Source organism: Vespula vulgaris, chromosome 5 (assembly GCF_905475345.1).
Source record: "Vespula vulgaris chromosome 5, iyVesVulg1.1, whole genome shotgun sequence".
NCBI classification, from domain to species: Eukaryota; Metazoa; Arthropoda; class Insecta; order Hymenoptera; family Vespidae; genus Vespula; species Vespula vulgaris.
Genome location: NC_066590.1, coordinates 3,007,501 through 3,024,947, shown reverse-complemented (window position 1 = coordinate 3,024,947; position 17,447 = coordinate 3,007,501). Strand labels below are relative to the sequence as shown.

The 17,447-nt window shown below is 33.6% G+C and overlaps 2 protein-coding genes across 5 annotated transcripts in view; one reads left to right on the top strand and one right to left on the bottom strand.

Moving 5' to 3' along the window:
• The window catches only part of LOC127064151 (uncharacterized), a 96,347-nt gene that overhangs the window by 21,504 nt on the left and 57,396 nt on the right, over window positions 1-17,447 (top strand). The window lies entirely within an intron of this gene.
• The window catches only part of LOC127064132 (trichohyalin-like), a 43,929-nt gene that overhangs the window by 6,966 nt on the left and 19,516 nt on the right, over window positions 1-17,447 (bottom strand). Inside the window, exons 1-2 of one of the 2 annotated variants that reach the window (XM_050994739.1) lie at window positions 2,743-2,904; window positions 116-564 (exon numbers count right to left, since the gene is read on the bottom strand). In XM_050994739.1, coding sequence (XP_050850696.1) covers window positions 116-557 — 442 coding nt within the window. In that variant the 5' untranslated portion in view covers window positions 558-564; window positions 2,743-2,904. Of the gene's footprint in view, window positions 1-115; window positions 565-2,742; window positions 2,905-17,447 lie in introns of those variants that run through there. The other variant, XM_050994740.1, reaches the window with a different exon arrangement.

Below are 17,447 nucleotides of genomic sequence, written 5' to 3'. Positions count from 1 at the left end.
ACATACATACATACATACATACATATATATATATATATATATATATATATATATATATAGAAAGAGAGAGCTCGAAGATCGAAGACGTATGTATACTCGATTAATTGGCACCTACCATTGGCCGAGAACGAAACGAACGAGCCACGTCGGTTATGACGATCGTCGATCGATCGATAGATTAGAGAATCATCCTCGAACTTCCGGTTAACCTGCTGCTGTTGCTGCTTCTGCTGCTGCTGCTGCTGTTGCTGTTGCTGTTGATACTGATGGTGCTGCTGTTGGTCCTCGGTTTCCTCCGTGGAGCTTCCGTCGTTGTTGCTTCTTCTTCCGTAAAACCCGAGCAGTCCATGGTTGTTGTACGGGGGTGAAGGGGGGGAGTATTGATCGAGGGTGAGGTGGGAGGCACGGAGAGGATCGCTCGTGGCTGCACCCACCACACCCTGCACCATCAGCCAGGCCGTGGCCAGAGCCACTGCTGCTGTTACTACTGTCACCCCCCCACTTCCTCCTCCTCCTCCTCCTCCTCCACCTCCTCCCCCTCTTCTTCTTCTCTCCATCCTTTTCCTACGATCAAACGAACCTCCTTTGTTATTTCCATTTCTTTTTCTCACTTTTCTTTCCATCCTTTTTCCTTCTCTTCTCTTCTTTCTTTTTTCTTTCCTTTTCTTTTCTTTTCTTTTCTTTTCTTTTTTCTTTTCGTTTCATTTTTTCACCCCTCTGTCCTTACCACCCTACGCGACGCGAAACGATCTATCGATATTCCATTTTTCACGATCGTTTCGATCGTTTGTTTCTTTTTTATCGTTTTGTTTTTCAATTGAATAGGTGTTTTGTAAGAATTATTATTATTGTTGTTGTTGTTGGATTATTATTATTATTATTATTATTATTATTATTATTATTATTATTATTATTATTATTATTATTCCTACGTAATGCGAAATGGGAGTTTACCTTTTTTTTTTTCTTTCGTTTTTTGCTTCGTTCGATTTCACGAATCGATTGAATATCAATCGGTCTATTCGCGATGAGCTTTGTTCTCGATCGAAATCCAATCGATATCACAAGCAATTATCGCTCTACGATATCATCTTGTATTCCATTTGCTCGTTTGCATTCGAGAAAAATATACGAAGTATTCTTTTTTTCTCTTTTCTTTCTCTTTTTTGCTTTTCTCTTTTTTCGTTATATCTCCTTTTGTTTTGTAAATCAATCGAAATAAAGAATCGTTATCCATACATACGAATGAGTTCGAACGATTCGATTTCTCCCGATATTTTTATCATTTTTATTCGCGTTTGTAATTATTACGACTAATTAATAGAACGAAAGAAAAAGAAAGAAAGAAAGAAAGAAATTATTATTTGCTTACGTTATATGTAAATATAAAACGATCGATTAATAATTCGATAAAATCATTACGTTCGCGATAAAATTCGACAAGGGTTGATGAGAGGGTGGTAGGTGTTTAGGGAGTTGAGGAGGAAAGGTAAAACGTAATTCGATAAATCAGGTAGAAGATTTACTCTCATGATATAGAACGGAAGGGATATATAATCGGTTTGTGAATCTTTCATTGAACATTTAGCAGGTTACCCTCGCGTGTTGTAAATTTATCGTTCGCGTGTCGAAGTCTCGTCGAAAACCAAATAGAGAGAGAGAGAGAGAGAGAGAGAGAAGATGGAGATGAATAAGAAGAATGAAGAAAGAGTGGAAAGGATGGCATGCTTCTTTGAAATTTTGACGATCGGGATATTATTTGAAAATTAATTGGATCACGTGTAAGCGAGTGATATCAAACTTGGTTGCAATTTTAATCTCTGATTTTCGACGAATTTTTTTTTTTAAATAATTGGACCGATCGTCTCCCGATCGGTGATAACGTTATAATTAATTCGTAACGATCTCGTATATCTCTCATACACACACACACACACACATACATATATATTCTACGCTTCTACGTTCGTCTGAAATAATCAAATAAAAAAATATAAACCAACGTGGTTCGTGGTCGAATTGGAAACTATTATTTTTCACACTTGAGTTGACTTGACTTGACTTTTCGTCGTCCTTTTTATCAAATATTTACTTTAAATAAAATAATAAAGAAATAAAGTCGAATTGATTCGAGATAGATAGAATCAATCTCGTTATCTAGATCGGACCGTACTCAAGACGATGTCCACGCGCGGCGAAGATTTGTCTAGATCTTATCGGATCGTGTACGTGCGAACGGGGGTTGAATAGAGTGGGCGGTGGTAGAAGGAGGAAGAGGAGGGGGAGGAGGTCAGGTATTTCCTTGGCCATAATCTTCGAGGTAGATGTAGACAAGGTGGGTAGACCGCGGAATTACCGTTATCGTAGTATAAACCAAAAGCTCTGTCTCTCTCTCTCTCTCTCACACACTCTCTCTCTCCCTCTCTTTGTCCCTCCCTATCCTACCTCTCGCATTCTACCTCTCGCGAATATCGATCGCGAAGCACTCTCTCTCTCACACACACACCGCTTGAAGGGCGTTCCTCTTTTAAGTCTTGTCGGATTCACCTGCCTTCACACTTTACTGCTCGTTTTCTACGGAATACACTTTCGATGTTGTTGCTTCACGTTCTTGAATACAACGAGTAATAGTAAAAAAAAAATAAAAGAGAACTAGAGATAGAGATTGAGAAAGAGAGAGAGAGAGAGAAAGAGATATATATATATATATATATATATATATATATATATATAGTCTCTCACTAAATCGAATCCTTTTTACTTCTCTTCTTTCTTCTTTTTTCTTTCTTCTTTCCGAAGTATAAGGGTAAGACGAGATAGATCGAATGATCTTGACACACTGGCCGTGCCAACGCGAACTAGCTAAACTTAATTCTATGTTGGCGCTTGCCAAAGACGTTTCTAAGATTGTAAATGTGATATATGTACTATTCCTACTACTACTACTACTACCAGTACTACTTATTCTTCTTAATTACGTGTCCTTATCGTCGCGTAACGTCATAGACGTCGACAATTATTCGTTCGAACGATTTCTATGTATCAATAGTTACTACATATATCGTCGGGTTATGTCACTTTCTATTCGTCTTTGTTTACTGACATCATGAATAATGAAAAGTCCTCTTTTCAATTGACCCTCCTTTGCTAATATCGTTCAAGGATTATTTCCTATTCCCGTTGATAGCGATTACGTTCGTTCGTACGTAGATATGTAACTATGTAAGTACGTACGTATGTATTTATATCTATGGTTGTAACACGCGATTTGCTTGGAAATTCATAAATCAGGGAGGTAAACGTGACTCGGGACCCCGTGTATTTCTTTCGATTAATCGACGGGAAAAAATCAAGGATGATACGTTTATACATACATACATACCATACACATACTTACATACATACATAATACATAATACATACACATATATAATGCATATATATATATATATATATATAATGTATACGTATCATATATATATATAATATGCACACGTATCACAGTATATGTATAAACATACAGTATGTAAAGCGATCATTCCTTTTCTTTTCTTTTTCTTTCTTTCTTTTTTTCTCTCTTTTTTTTTCTCGTTCATGGTCAAAGCTATCGTTAGTTAACATTCGACCAATCACGTTGAATCATTTCTTTTATCCGTGACGCGTAACTTCAACGAGTTGTTTTAAGTTTGCTTCGTAATCTTTGCACGTACTTGTTTAAAATCGTTCTATTCTTCAATACTATTACTAACACGAGTGTTTGCGTTAGAAAAAAACAAACGGAGGAACAAAAGAGGAAAGAAGAAAGAAAAGAAAATGTAGAACAGAGACGTCATAACTTATAAGCTAACAATTTCGAAAATCGACTCAATTTCAAAGATGCGAGCACGTAGTCTCTCCTAGTGTAATTATAACGTAGATATAGAATGTAATTAACTATATACACTTATTCGTTGGGTATATTCGATAAATCGTTAGATCGAATTTCGAGTTTAACGCGTTTTCAACGTAGAGATTCAACGTTCGATTTCAAATTTTACTGGTGGATATTTTTCGTTTGAACTTTGACACTGCATGGTAATAGACGAGAGAGATCATCTACCATTAACCCGTACCGTTTTAAATTCTCGATTATGTTATCGAAATTGGCACCCCCATCACCCTCATCCCCCACTTCATCTCCCACCCTTCCCTCCCCTTCACTCATCTCGAATCGTGATACATGTATATCGAAGCGTTTAATTATAAACTACGTTACGCGGTGCGAATTAGAGTCGTATTATTAATACACTGATATACCTTGATGATTATACTATGTATATGGTCTAACGGGTATTAAGGTATAGGTATATATGTGTGTGTGTGTGTGTGTGAGAGTATGTATATGTATGTATATATATATATATAACAACGTGATAAAATAATTATCGTGTATTAATAAATGGGAAATAATGTATCGTCGAAGTAAAGATTCATTATCTCGTATCGTTAATAATCATCGTAATCATCGCGATCGAACGAATCGATTTAAACTACGAATAATCTTAATTGCGCGTTATTAAGACGATAATTTTTACCATGAATAAGTTAGGTACGTATAATCTGACCAGAAATAAATTTGTAGACGATCTTGTACGATTTTCTATGTACCTCTGATGATAGTTAAATGGTAGAAGAAATCGTATATCGTTCGTGGTATCGATACACTAGACTTAATCGTAGAAATTGTCACGAACAAAGAAATTCATTTCGTTCGAGTGAAGTTTTATTACAGATATTCTTTCTTATAACACACACACACACACACACATGTATATATATCCTGCTGGTTTACTCATCTCTTATATCCCTTATTTCTCAAACTCCCTCGACTCCTTTATCACCAATTCTTTCCCTTTTCTCTCTCTCTCTCTTTCTCTCTTTCTTTTTTTCTTCTTTTTTTCTTTTTTTCACGTCGCATACTTTCAGAACACAGCGACGAAATGGTATTTCCTCGAAAGTGCTAAACTTTCCTTTTAGACCTTAACTCTACAAAAAAAAAAAAAAATAAAAATAAAAAAAATAAAAACAAAAATAAAAAAAATAAATAAAATAAAACGAGAAGATGGGTGGATTCGTGTCCTTATATTTTTTTCTCGTTTTCATTCGTAGTTTTTTTTCTTTTCTTTTTTATTTTTTATTTTCTTTTTTAAATCCTTCGTTTTACCAAGCCCAAGGATTTTTTGTTCTCGATAACTCTTCTTCTTGTTCCTCTTATATTTCTTGTAAACGGTTCGTAAAATCGCGTGAGCCAGGCGTTCCTTGATCGACACGCAAAGCATATTTACCCACGCTTACGATGAATTCCGTTTGAACTGGCATCATGTACTCGTACCGTAATGTATCACGTTGATCTCCATCATGTACCCGTACCCGCGAGATATGTACAACCTACTCGAAATGGCTCGCGAAATTGCAACGCACCGACAAGCTCAGATATCGATCAGATATATCGCGTTCGTTTATCTATACATTCTTTTTTTTTTCTTTTATTTTTTTTTTAACTCTCTTTCTCTCTTTTTCTCTTTCGTTCGTTCGTTCGTTCGTTCGTTCGCTCGCTCGCTCGCTCGTTCTTTCTCTTTTTCTCATTCATTCGATCTTCCATCGAGAGAATATAAATACGTCGAACGAAATTTTTCTAACTAACGTTAGATAGATACAATTTCCAATAAAATGGTTTTACATAGTCGATGATTTAAAATTTCTTATTAAAAAATCTTATAAATTGGAAATATCGATTTTCCTTCCCCATTACCACTCCTTTTCGCGTGGTAATGGAAAAAGAAGTGGAATAAAGGGGAAGATGAAGAAGAAGAAGAAGAAGAAGAAAGAGGGAAGAAGGAGAAGGAAAAGAAAATAAAAAAAGAAAAAGAAAAGGAGAAGAAATGAAAAGAGAAAAGAAAATGGAATTTCATTTAATTAGAATCTAATTACTAAAGCGGGATTTAAACGTCGTACCAAGAGAAATCTTAATCAAAAAAAAAAAAAAAAAAAAAAAAAAAAGAAAGAAAAAAAAAATCAGATTATTATCATTACTATTATTCCTTTCGAATAGAATCGCATTATCAATAAATTAAATATCTCGAGAAAACACCTGCTGTTTTTCTTTCTCACTCTGAGTTGACAGGTGAGATGGGGAAGGAAAACTTATCATTACCATTATCATCATTATATTATCATTATTATTCCCTTCTTCGTCTCTGGTTGACCTTATCTCCGACGTTCTTTATATTTTATTATTATCACCATCATCATCATCATCATCATTATTATTATTATTTTCCTTTTATTTCATTCTATAGGAGACGTGTAAAAGGGACGAGGTGAGGGATTGAAGGGTGAAGGTGTGTAAGAGAAAAGTAGCGGTAGTGGTAGAAGGAGGGAGTGGTGGTGAGGGATGAGGAGGGGAGGGGAATACGATTAAAAAGTTTTAACCACGTTCGTGGTCTCCTACCGATAAGACGATGCTGTGGCGCGTAAAATGGATATTCTTTTTTTTTCCCTTTCTTTCTTTCTTCTCTTTTTTTTTGTTTTTTTACTTTTAAACCGACAGATTTAACGTACAACTTTAATTGTTATTTCATTGTAAGCAGTAATTGGACGACGAAGACGAGGACGACGAAAACGACGGGTCGTCGTGCGGTCTCTATGTGTAATACGATTGAAATAACGGATATACTTTTCGTAATTAGCAGGTACCATAGCGACTGCCGGCACTAATCCATTTCCTCTCTCTCTCTCTCTCTCTCTCTCTCTCTCTCTCTCTCTCTCTCTCTATCTCTCTCTCTTTCTCTCTTTCTCTCTGTGTCTCTCTAGTCGACTGGCCGGAAACTCTGCCAGCAAATTATATCCTGGTTTAAGTGCTGCTCGTCCTCTACAACCTCTAGAACCCGTTCCGAAGGTGCTTCACAGAGAGAATGAGGAGGAGGAAGAGGAGAAGGTGGACGAGGAGGAGGAGGAGGGTTCCTTCCTACCCCTTTCCTCGTATACACTTCGCGTCTCTCTTTCATAATTTAACCGGGATGGTAGGCAAGGGGAGGGCAGAACTTAATTACCCCTTTTCTGAATTTAACGCAAAAGACTTTCTTGAAGTTCGTTTCGATTAATATCTTATATTATATTTTTCTTTAATTCGGTCAAGTCGAAGATGATTTTTTTTATATATATATATATATATATATGTATATATATATGTATACATTCTTTAGTTTTATCGTAGATTAAAGGTAATTCTCGTTTAATTGATATTTCTTATGAAAATTGTTTTGTTTTAATCGAATAATGTGTGTGCATTTGTGTGTGTGTGTGTGTGTGTGTGTGTGTATTAATAATCTTATTAAAAATTATGTTTGTTCTCTTTTGTTTAAACGAATTTGTTTCTTGGGTTCGAAGAGAAGTAAATAGGTTTTGTTAAACGAAAATTAATCTGAACATATCGACAAATAATATACGTGTATTCTCTTACATCGTATCTTGATATTTATTTAACAAACATCGATCGATTCGTTAATTCATTATTGTTAACTTTCTTATTTAAAAATAGTAGATAATCATTGCGCAAGATGTCATTAAGAAATTTCATCTGATCGACTATAATTGAAACGCAAATGATTCTATAAATGTGGATTAATATGAATCTTGACAATTATGTACAATACTCTCGATTATTATTTATGATTATTGTCGATAATTTATTATTGTTAATTTATTATTAAACTAATGGATAATCTGTTCGTGTATTATTACGTGTTCGATGAGTATAATAATCATTACTACTACTACTACTACTACTACTACCATTATTATTATTATTATTATCATTATTATTATTATTATTATAACCATCAATATAAATTGAAATATCAATAATTAAATATAAAACGTAGATAGTAATCGTTGAAATAGCCTACGGGGAATAATGGCGTAGAAATGTGTTAGAACGAAGATTCGAAGTCGTCAGGTAGGGTAAATTAATCTCGTTGGGAATAGATAATCAGAATCGTTGGAGAAAATGGTGACTCGGCGGAGAGGGAAGGGTAAGGAGGGATGTGGAGAGGGGACAACCCGACAAATTATATATAGAATGATTATAAATTAATGCATTAGTATCGAAATGTGGCAGGCGTCAGCCTCGAGTGTCTAACACCGATATCACGTTAGTTGCGAGAGAACGAGCAAAATAATTAGAGCGACCCCTTCGCGAGTATTCACGTTCACTCACGTTAACCTGTCCTATGTATGCTCCTGCTGCTGTTGCTATTGCTGCTGTTGCTTTTGCATGCTGTTGATGGTTGCGTGCTTACATACTTACATATATACATATATATATATATACACGTACACACATATGTACGTGTACTTACGTATATATATATATGTGTGTGTGTGTGTATGTGTAAGTACGTATATACATATATACTTACGTGATTACATGGGTCTGTGTAACGCACGAGGAAAGCCTATTTCCAACACCCTAAACGGATAACTTACGGCCGTTAATAGTTGCTTTAGAGATTCGTCGTTAAGCTCGTTATGGAAGACTCGTAATATATAATTAACGCGATTTAAATTATCTTTTAAATTATTCATGTTATTATTACAGTGGACATGTCGGAATATTATGAAAAATATTTACCCGTTGGAATAATCAATTGCGTGTCTGACTTGTATAATGGAGTTGCGTCGGAATAAATATATTTATTATATCTAGGTAGTGGTAAATAATTTCTATTTTAATTTGAATTTTACATTGTATAATTTTCTCTTTTTCTTTCTATTTCTCTCTCTCTCTCTCTCTCTCTCTCTCTCTCTCTCTCTCTCTCTCTCTCTTTCTCGATCTCGATCTCGTGCATTCTTTTGAAAAATTTCATTTCAGTCCTTTAATGGAAATCGTAGCCAACACGGTAGATTGGAAAAAAGGAGAAAGAGGAAAACTTGCCAGACCGAGACCGGCTTTCAAACATTTTCGTTAGACAAACGTTCGCTCATTAATTCTCGCTTCCACCGTCATCGCCACGTCGTACACGGGTTCTATCGTTATCACTTCAAATTTCTCGCACGATTGGCAATGACATCGGTGCACGCGTTAGATACGTTGTAGGAGAGGGTAGAAAGAGGGAGGGAGAGAGAGAGAGAGATATGAAAACAAGGAAAGAAGTATAGATAAATCAATTTCACCAACGATTTTCTTCCGTGCGTTTTTCCAATTAATCTTATATTTCTTTCTTTTCTTTTTCTTTTTCCTTTCCTTCGATACTTTTATTTGCTTTCTATACCGGATTCAATCAGATCGATAAGAAAATATTTATCGGTGTCCTGATATTAATAAATTTACTGTATTAATTTTTGATTGATAATACTACAAAAAAAAAAACAAAAATTGATTAATACTAAAAAAAAAAACATCAATAAGAAAAAATAAAAAAACATCACTATCCTCGTACGAATCATTTTTCTTCTTCTCGTCGAATAAATTTTCGAATCGTCGAAGATCCTTCATTATTTTTTCTTATGAAACTCGTAACTTTCTCGTAAACTTTTAACCGCATGAATTCTTTCATTCGAATATAACACGACACAACAATACGACGCAGCAATGGCGATGCGATTCAAACGCAACCGATATATATTGCATCGTAAAAGATTTATCGAAAGCTCTCGTCGAAAGCTTTATTTTTTTCCTTTCTTTCTTTCTTTCTTTCTTTCTTTCTTTCTTTCTTTATTTCTTTCTTTCTTACTTTCCTCACGTGTGCCTCTTTTGAGACAAGACGAGACAAGACAAGAGAAGAAAAAAGAAGAGAAGAGAAGACGATACTAGACGAGACGCGATAAGATAAGATAGAAGAAAGAAAGACAAAAAAAACGAAAGAAAGATAGAAAGAGAGAAAAGAAAAGAACGAAGAAAGAGAGAAATGGTAAAAGAAATACGAATGAAATAAGAAACATAGAGTTGAAAGCCGAAAAAGAAAGGAAAAATTTCGTTAGAAAGAAGGCGTTGTACGTTTTACGACTCGACAACACGCGCCCTCATGCACCCTGCCTTCTGCTATTCCGTTCACCCTATTCCTCTATTCTTTACCCCTTTACGGAGTAACTCGAAGAGAACGATAAGAAGGAAAGGGATGAGTAGAGATAGAAACACATGACTTCGAAAGAGGCCAGCCAAGATTCTTCGTGGTTCTCTTTCTATCTTTATCTAACTATCTCTCTCTCTTTCTCTCTTTCTTTCTTTCCTTCCTTCTTTCTTTCTTTCTTTCTTTCTCTTTCTCCGCATTCTACGTTTCTTCACGTTTCAAGACTCCATACGGTTTCACGAATCTTTCGGATGCTGCACTCCGTAATTTCTGATTAGAGTAGATTAGACGATTCGGTTCCTCTCGGAGAATTCTAAACTCTCTTTCGGTAATGAACCTTTCCTCTTTTTTTTTCTACTTTTTCTTTTCTCTCTTTCTTTCTTTCTTTCTTTCTTTTATAATTATCTTTAACTTTTGAGATGGGATATATCTTAAAAACCACATCCTACGCGGTAGGCCAAAAGTTTCCGAATGATTTTAATCCCTTTCAGACCGATTTCTTTCTCGAAATCGTAAAATAATGGGGCTTTAGGAACTTATAAACTTCTCTCTTTTTTTTTTTCTTTTTTTTTTTTTTGTCATTTGATAAAATCATTCAAATCTTGTGAGATAAGTTTTTCTTAATCTGCGTATGTATGTTATATATAACGGTGTGAAAGATTTGAATTTATACAGGCGACGATTTTTTTAAAGTATTAAAAATGCACAAGAAGAAAAAACTTTGCAAATGGCCATGGATAGGTATGTTTTTATATATTTTTTTTATTTTTTTTTTTAATGGAACCCTTCCGTTTAATGGAAATTTTCATCAATTTTTAAATGGCAGCCGACAATAAACTATACGAAATACTATCTACGCATGTATATATATATATATTTTTTGCACGTTTAATACTTGATGAAATAATCACGTGTATACATACAAATTGAACGTGCTATATACATGATATAACTTTTTGTTCACGTAACGCCATAAACGTATAAAATTTTGTTTTTTCTCTCTATTCTTTTATTTTCGTTTATAAGTACGAATTATACTTACGATTAGTATGATATAATTATACCTCTAAAAAAAAAGAGAGAGAGAGAAAAAAGATCGGATTATAGAGAGAAAGAGAGAGAGAGAGAGAGAGAGAGAGAGAGAGAGAGAGAGAGAGAGAGAGAGAGAGAGACGAATAAACTTTTAATTTCATTCGAATCTTCTCTTTCTTTTTTCTTTTTATTATTTCTTTTTTATTTTACAGCTTTCATAAAAAAATTTCTATTCGTCGTTATCCATCTGTTCTAACTTCAGACGAAACTAACGTTAAAGATGATCGTGGTTTAAGGATCTATAAACGAAATGTCGAAGATTTTCAAGTCGTTTCTCGGCATTGCGCAAAGTGTCTGGAAATTGCATGCCACGTTTGGTTTAATACTTTAGCCTGCATTACGTAGACCAACTGACACATACGTAAATATATATACATACACATACAAAGGTACTCTCATATATATATATATATATATATATATATATATGTATATATATATGTATATATATAGACATAGACATGTAGGATAGAAAGAGACAGGTTTCTCGTATTTACCCTTAAAAGACCGAGGATTCTCGCGTTCTTCGAGCGTGCAAAGCTGCGTTTAGCCCGAGGGCCATCCTTTCTAAAGTTGACGATGCCAACTTGCCAGACAGGGAAGGAGAAAGATAGAAGAAAATTTCTCTCTTTCTCTCTCTCTCTCTCTCTCTCTCTTTCTCTCTGTCTGTCTCTCTTTTTGAAGCTTAATCCTAACTTAAACTCGATTTGGACCATGAAATATTTTCGAAAATTCTTGAAAGCTTCAACCTCCTTTTTTTTTATTCTTTTTTCTTCCTCTTTTGATTTGAAACATAAATGATCCAGTTTAATCTTATTAAAAACTTGTTTACACATTATTAATCGAAAGTACAACAAGGTTCTTTCATCATATACATATCTACGTGTAAATAAATAATGGTTTTCGTAAAATAAACATTTGGAAAGTTCGACGTGAAAAAAAAAAAAAATTGAAATGCATTTTCTGAGCTATTACGAATCGGCAAAGTCGTTGTTGAAGGATGGAAAATAGAAATTTGTGAAAAGTCGATTTTCGATATTCGATACTTTTATGGAAAAATCGTAATGAAGATCGATCATGGGGGATAGGAAATATATGCAAATCCGGGAGAAAAGCAAGAAAAGGCTAGAGAAAGAGAGAGAGAGAAGAAAAACGCGTATGCGTCAAAATCACTTTTTCCGCAACATACATGAGAAAAATTTCCAATGCGGCAAAGAATTCTATTTCGTTCTTGCCACGAGCTCTCGTAGCTAGTATAAATATTAAAGAGCCGTTGTTGGGGAAAAAGAAGACGGAAGAATAAAGTCTCGGTTCCTTGGAACCTTTCTTGAAAGCAGAAAGTGAATATACATACATATATTGTTATATAAAGCCGGACCGTGCACAAAAATTATCTTCATCAGAAGTTACGGCACCAACACCGGCTTCCTAACTTTCATAAACAATGAATACTTCCTACTATGGAAATAGATAAAAATAAAATAGACTTTTAGAATAGATTTTTTGTTATGGTCTACTGTATTGTCTGAAAATCGATGAATATATTATTTTTTATTTCGTTCTTTTTCTTTTCTTTTCTTTTCTTTCTTTCTTTTTTTTTTGTTTTGTTTTGTTTTTCTACATCGATTACAAATTGTTTTTTTGCACTCGTCTGTATTTTATTGTCCTTATTTTTTTTTACAATTAGATATTCGACCGTAAGTCATTGCACTTTTTTGTAATTCGATTGTTTTTATCATCATGATTATATATATATATATATATATTTTTTTATTTTCTCGTATAATCATTGTTCCCTCTCTTCGTTCATTACTTTAAACATCACTTTATCTTTGTAGATACAAATTAATTTGATTCAATTTTTTAATTTGATTACTTTTGACATCACGGTTATGTTTTTCTTCTCTTTTTTGTTTCTTTCATCATTTATTTTTCATTCACCATTTATTTTTATTATTTTAAATCGTTATTTCTTGTATAGATAAATGCGTCAATCATTTTTTTTTTTTTTTTTTTTTTGAAGAAAAAAAGAGAAATTTTTTTCTTTTTCTCTCTCTCATTCTATATGAGATATATTTTTTTTCTCTTTCATTCTCTCTCTCTCTCTCTCTTTCAAACAGTAGGTGAAAACTCGACGCGAAAAGACGTCGATCGAGAGAAATTCGAAAGCATTATGGACGAGGTAACGAATAAATTCCCCGGAGGAGGCAGCTGCAAACGCGATTTGAATTCGAGTCTCGATGTCGAATCACACTTTTTTCTTATTCAACTTTGCATTCTTCCGTTTTCTTTGTTTCTTTGTCTCTCTCTTTCTCTCTCTCTCTCTCTCTCTCTCTCTCTCTCTCTTTCTCTCTCTCTCGTAAAAAATATTGCCACGACAATGGTTACGAGACAACAAGAAAACGTAGATAATACGTATGTATATATACGTATATACGTACATACATATGTATATACATATATACAAACATGCAGTTTTCGAACGTACACATTTTAATACATAGCTGAAATATTTCAAATTTTTTCGTAGCTATTCGAGATTTAATCGAATGTCGGAATACCGAAAGAAGTATTATTTTTAAGTAAAGAAATAGCATAACCGCGCGACATGACATGCTTCGTGGTTTGAGTCGAAAGGAAAAGAGGAGAAGAAGAAGGAGGAACACCGTGATAAGTTAAAAAAGCAAAGGAAAATAAAAAAGTAAAGAAGTAAAGAAGTAAAGGGATGAAAAACAAAAAGAGGAAAAAAGAAAAAGAATATATATATATATAGTTTAAAATGAGAGAAAATACGGAACAATATTTTATCTGTTTTTCATCAGTTGTGGTAAAGGCTCACTTGTTCATAGATTAAATGTCAGATTTCTTACATATGGATTGCGAAAAGTGACGCTTTTTACTCCCACGCGATTCTATATGTGTACATATGTATATGTGTATATGTGTAGGTTGTATCATATACATATATATACATACATATATAGATATACACGATATAGTAAAAGAGGAAAGAAAGATGAAGACTAAGAGTAAGAATAAAAGTAAACGTAAGAGTGTGTGTGTGAGAGAGAGAGAGAGAGAGAGAGAGAGAGAGTAAGTGAAGGGTGAGGGAATAAGCTTGTTAAGAAATTATATAAGAAAATTAATTATCGAAATTACTCGTGGAATAGTAGTCGAGCCATACACGTGGCCCGCATAAACAAGCGTCTCGTTCATTACGCGATAAGAAATATATTTCCCGAGGCCGTAATTAAACGTGAAATAACTTCGTCGTCGTTGCTCGTACGATAGATACATATGTATATACGTACTTACCTATTACATACATACATATGTATGCGGGGCGTCTAGGCATGCGCATTTAAACGTTATACTTAGATAGATGTAGTATCTCGATCGTGAATCAAAGTTTTCTATAGGAAATTACGAAGGATATATATTTACTTCGAAATATTTATGATATCGAAAACGTAATCTACTTACATACACATAAGTGATAGATCGAAAGGTTTCTAAATGATATTTATAAAAAAAAAAAAAAAAAAGTCGATTAATCTTTCCAATAGAAGAAGAAGAAAAAAAAAATAAAATGGAAAATAAGAAATAACTAATCGATTTTGTCGACAAGTTTTTCTTTTTTCTTTTCTTTTTTTTTTTTTTTTTTTTCACGAATATCCTTATTCGATTTTGTTCGTTCTTTATTTATTAACGAGAGAGCAAATTTTTTATTCGCTATCTATTTTAGGTTTGTTCGAACGATCGAAACATTGATTATTAACGAATTAGAACGTTCTCAAGTAGTTTAGGATCTCTTGGGAGAGATATACCGAAAGGTACTTTAAGTAACAGCGTTCCGAAGCTTGGCTTTTGCTGAAATACTTTGAAGAAAGAAAGAGAGAGAGAGAGAGAGAGAGAGAAAAGCATTGTAATACCTTATCGTGCATTAAAACGATTAGCAATTAAATCAATTAAGTATGCTATTACTATTAGACACACCTTAACCTTCAAAAGCTAAAAGAGAATAAGAATGAAAAATGTGATGATACTATATAGTATGTACATATACCTATGCAAACCGATTAGAGATCAGTAACTCGATAACTCGATATTTGTTGACGCGATTATTAGATACGAACGAGATGGTCTCCTAAATATATACATATTTCACATTACATTAAAATTTTCTATTTAGCTCTCTAATTATAATTAATTGTTAATGGTTTTGTTACTTATTATTTTTAAGGACGATGTTAATAATAATATAACGTTCCTTTTATATGTCTATAGTGCTTAAGAATTATTTTTATGTGATTAAAATAAATATTTTTGAAAAATTATTCGCGAAGATTGCCGGTCACGGATCATGATTCTCTCTCTGTCTGTCTCTCTCTCTCTCTCTCTTTCTCTTTCTCTCTCTCTCTCTTTCTCTCTAGGGAAATTAAGTAAAATGGATACGTGGAAATGACGTCGCGTAACGTCAACGAAATTGTTCGTTCTTCATTACTAGCTTACCCTTACGATTGTGTTTATCTTTCAAACGGTTTCGACTACGTTACACTCTATATACATTACTAACAATTACATAGATAGTAGGTGCAGTTGTAGTCTAACGGGTGTAAAGAAATATATCATTTTCCTAACGAATGAAATGCAATACGTATCGATCGCTATTTTAATAAAAGAAACAAAAAATGAAAGAAGATGAAAATAAATAGAAAAAATATATATATATATATGCGTGTATAATAAAAACAAGAAAAAAAAAGATATCAAATAAAAAAAAAAAGAAAGAAAGAAAGAAATGAAAAATGAAATACGTTCGTTCGTTCGTTCGATAAAAATCGACGAAATCATCGGAACTGATTGATTACGATCGATGATTGATATTATATCTTCGTTATTCTATACAGTTGTATATTCTACATATATACACATATGTACATACATACATTCATACGTAAACACATACGTACAACGTATGTATACTCGTAGACTCTTGCATAGAAACGGACGTTCACACGAAGACAGTATGAGAGGCTGAGTAAGGGTGGGGGTCATGGGTGAATATAAATAGGGGCCGAGACTATTTACGACAATTACACGTTCTCATTTTGCTCCGACACGCACGAACAAGAGAGCAACAGCACGGTACATAGTACTAATGCTCCGCGTAAATCGTGATTAGAATGAGTATAGTGGTAGTTGTGCTGCTTGCTTTACTGAGGGAGGAAGAAGAGATGTAGAGAGAGAGAGAGAGAGAGAGAGAGAGAGAGAGAGAGAGAGAGATAGATAGATAGATAGATAGAGATAGAGAGATGGAAAATAAAAAATGTTTTACTCGTTTCGAAGATAACCATCATCGTTTTTACCACCGATAAAATTTCACTTCACTCGCTTGTGGTTCTCATATTACATATAATAGATGTATACCAAAACGATAGCTTTTTCCATAAACGATAGTTGACGTTCGAGAAATGGAGGCTCTTTCATTTCGTTCTTTTTTTATATATATATATATATTTTTTTTTTCTTTTCTTTTCTGTATTTTTTTTATATTCGAGAACATAGATTTACCTTCGCCACGAGGTCATTTATTTTCCGTTAATCATTTTCACAGTTTCCACTTGATAACGCGACCATATTGGATTCATAAATAATTATGCCGTGTTTTGTATGTCAAGAATTTATTACGGGAAAAGGAAATAAAAAAAAAAAGAGAGAGAGAGAGAGGAAAGAAAGAAAAAAGAAATAAGAAAGGGAATAAAAAAATGTTACCACTTACTTACATATTTATGAATCTCGATCCGATAACGGTCTAAGTGTGAAAGAAAAAAAGAAGAAAAAAAGGGTGGGGGAAAGAAAATATTTCGTTTCAGTCTCGATGATATTTTGTCGATTTAAAGAGAGAAAGAAATAAACGAAAAGAAAATGAAAATGCTACAAGACGAAACGTAATTTTTGTAAATTTTGAATCGAAAGAGAAATAACTTTATGGCATCGTGATAACAAGGACGATTTATTTTTTTATTTATTTATTTATTTTTTTTTTTTCAAAATTCGAATGAACGATAAAACGTTCGAGACGAGAACGAGACACGATGTCGCTTGATTCTTCGAATATAATGAATGAATGCGAAACTTCTATCGAACTGTGAACGATACATAATGCATGTCATTTCTATTGTTTTCTAAGGATTGTCCGGTATAATAAGAGAAAGAGAAAGAGAGAGAGAGAGAGAGAGAGAG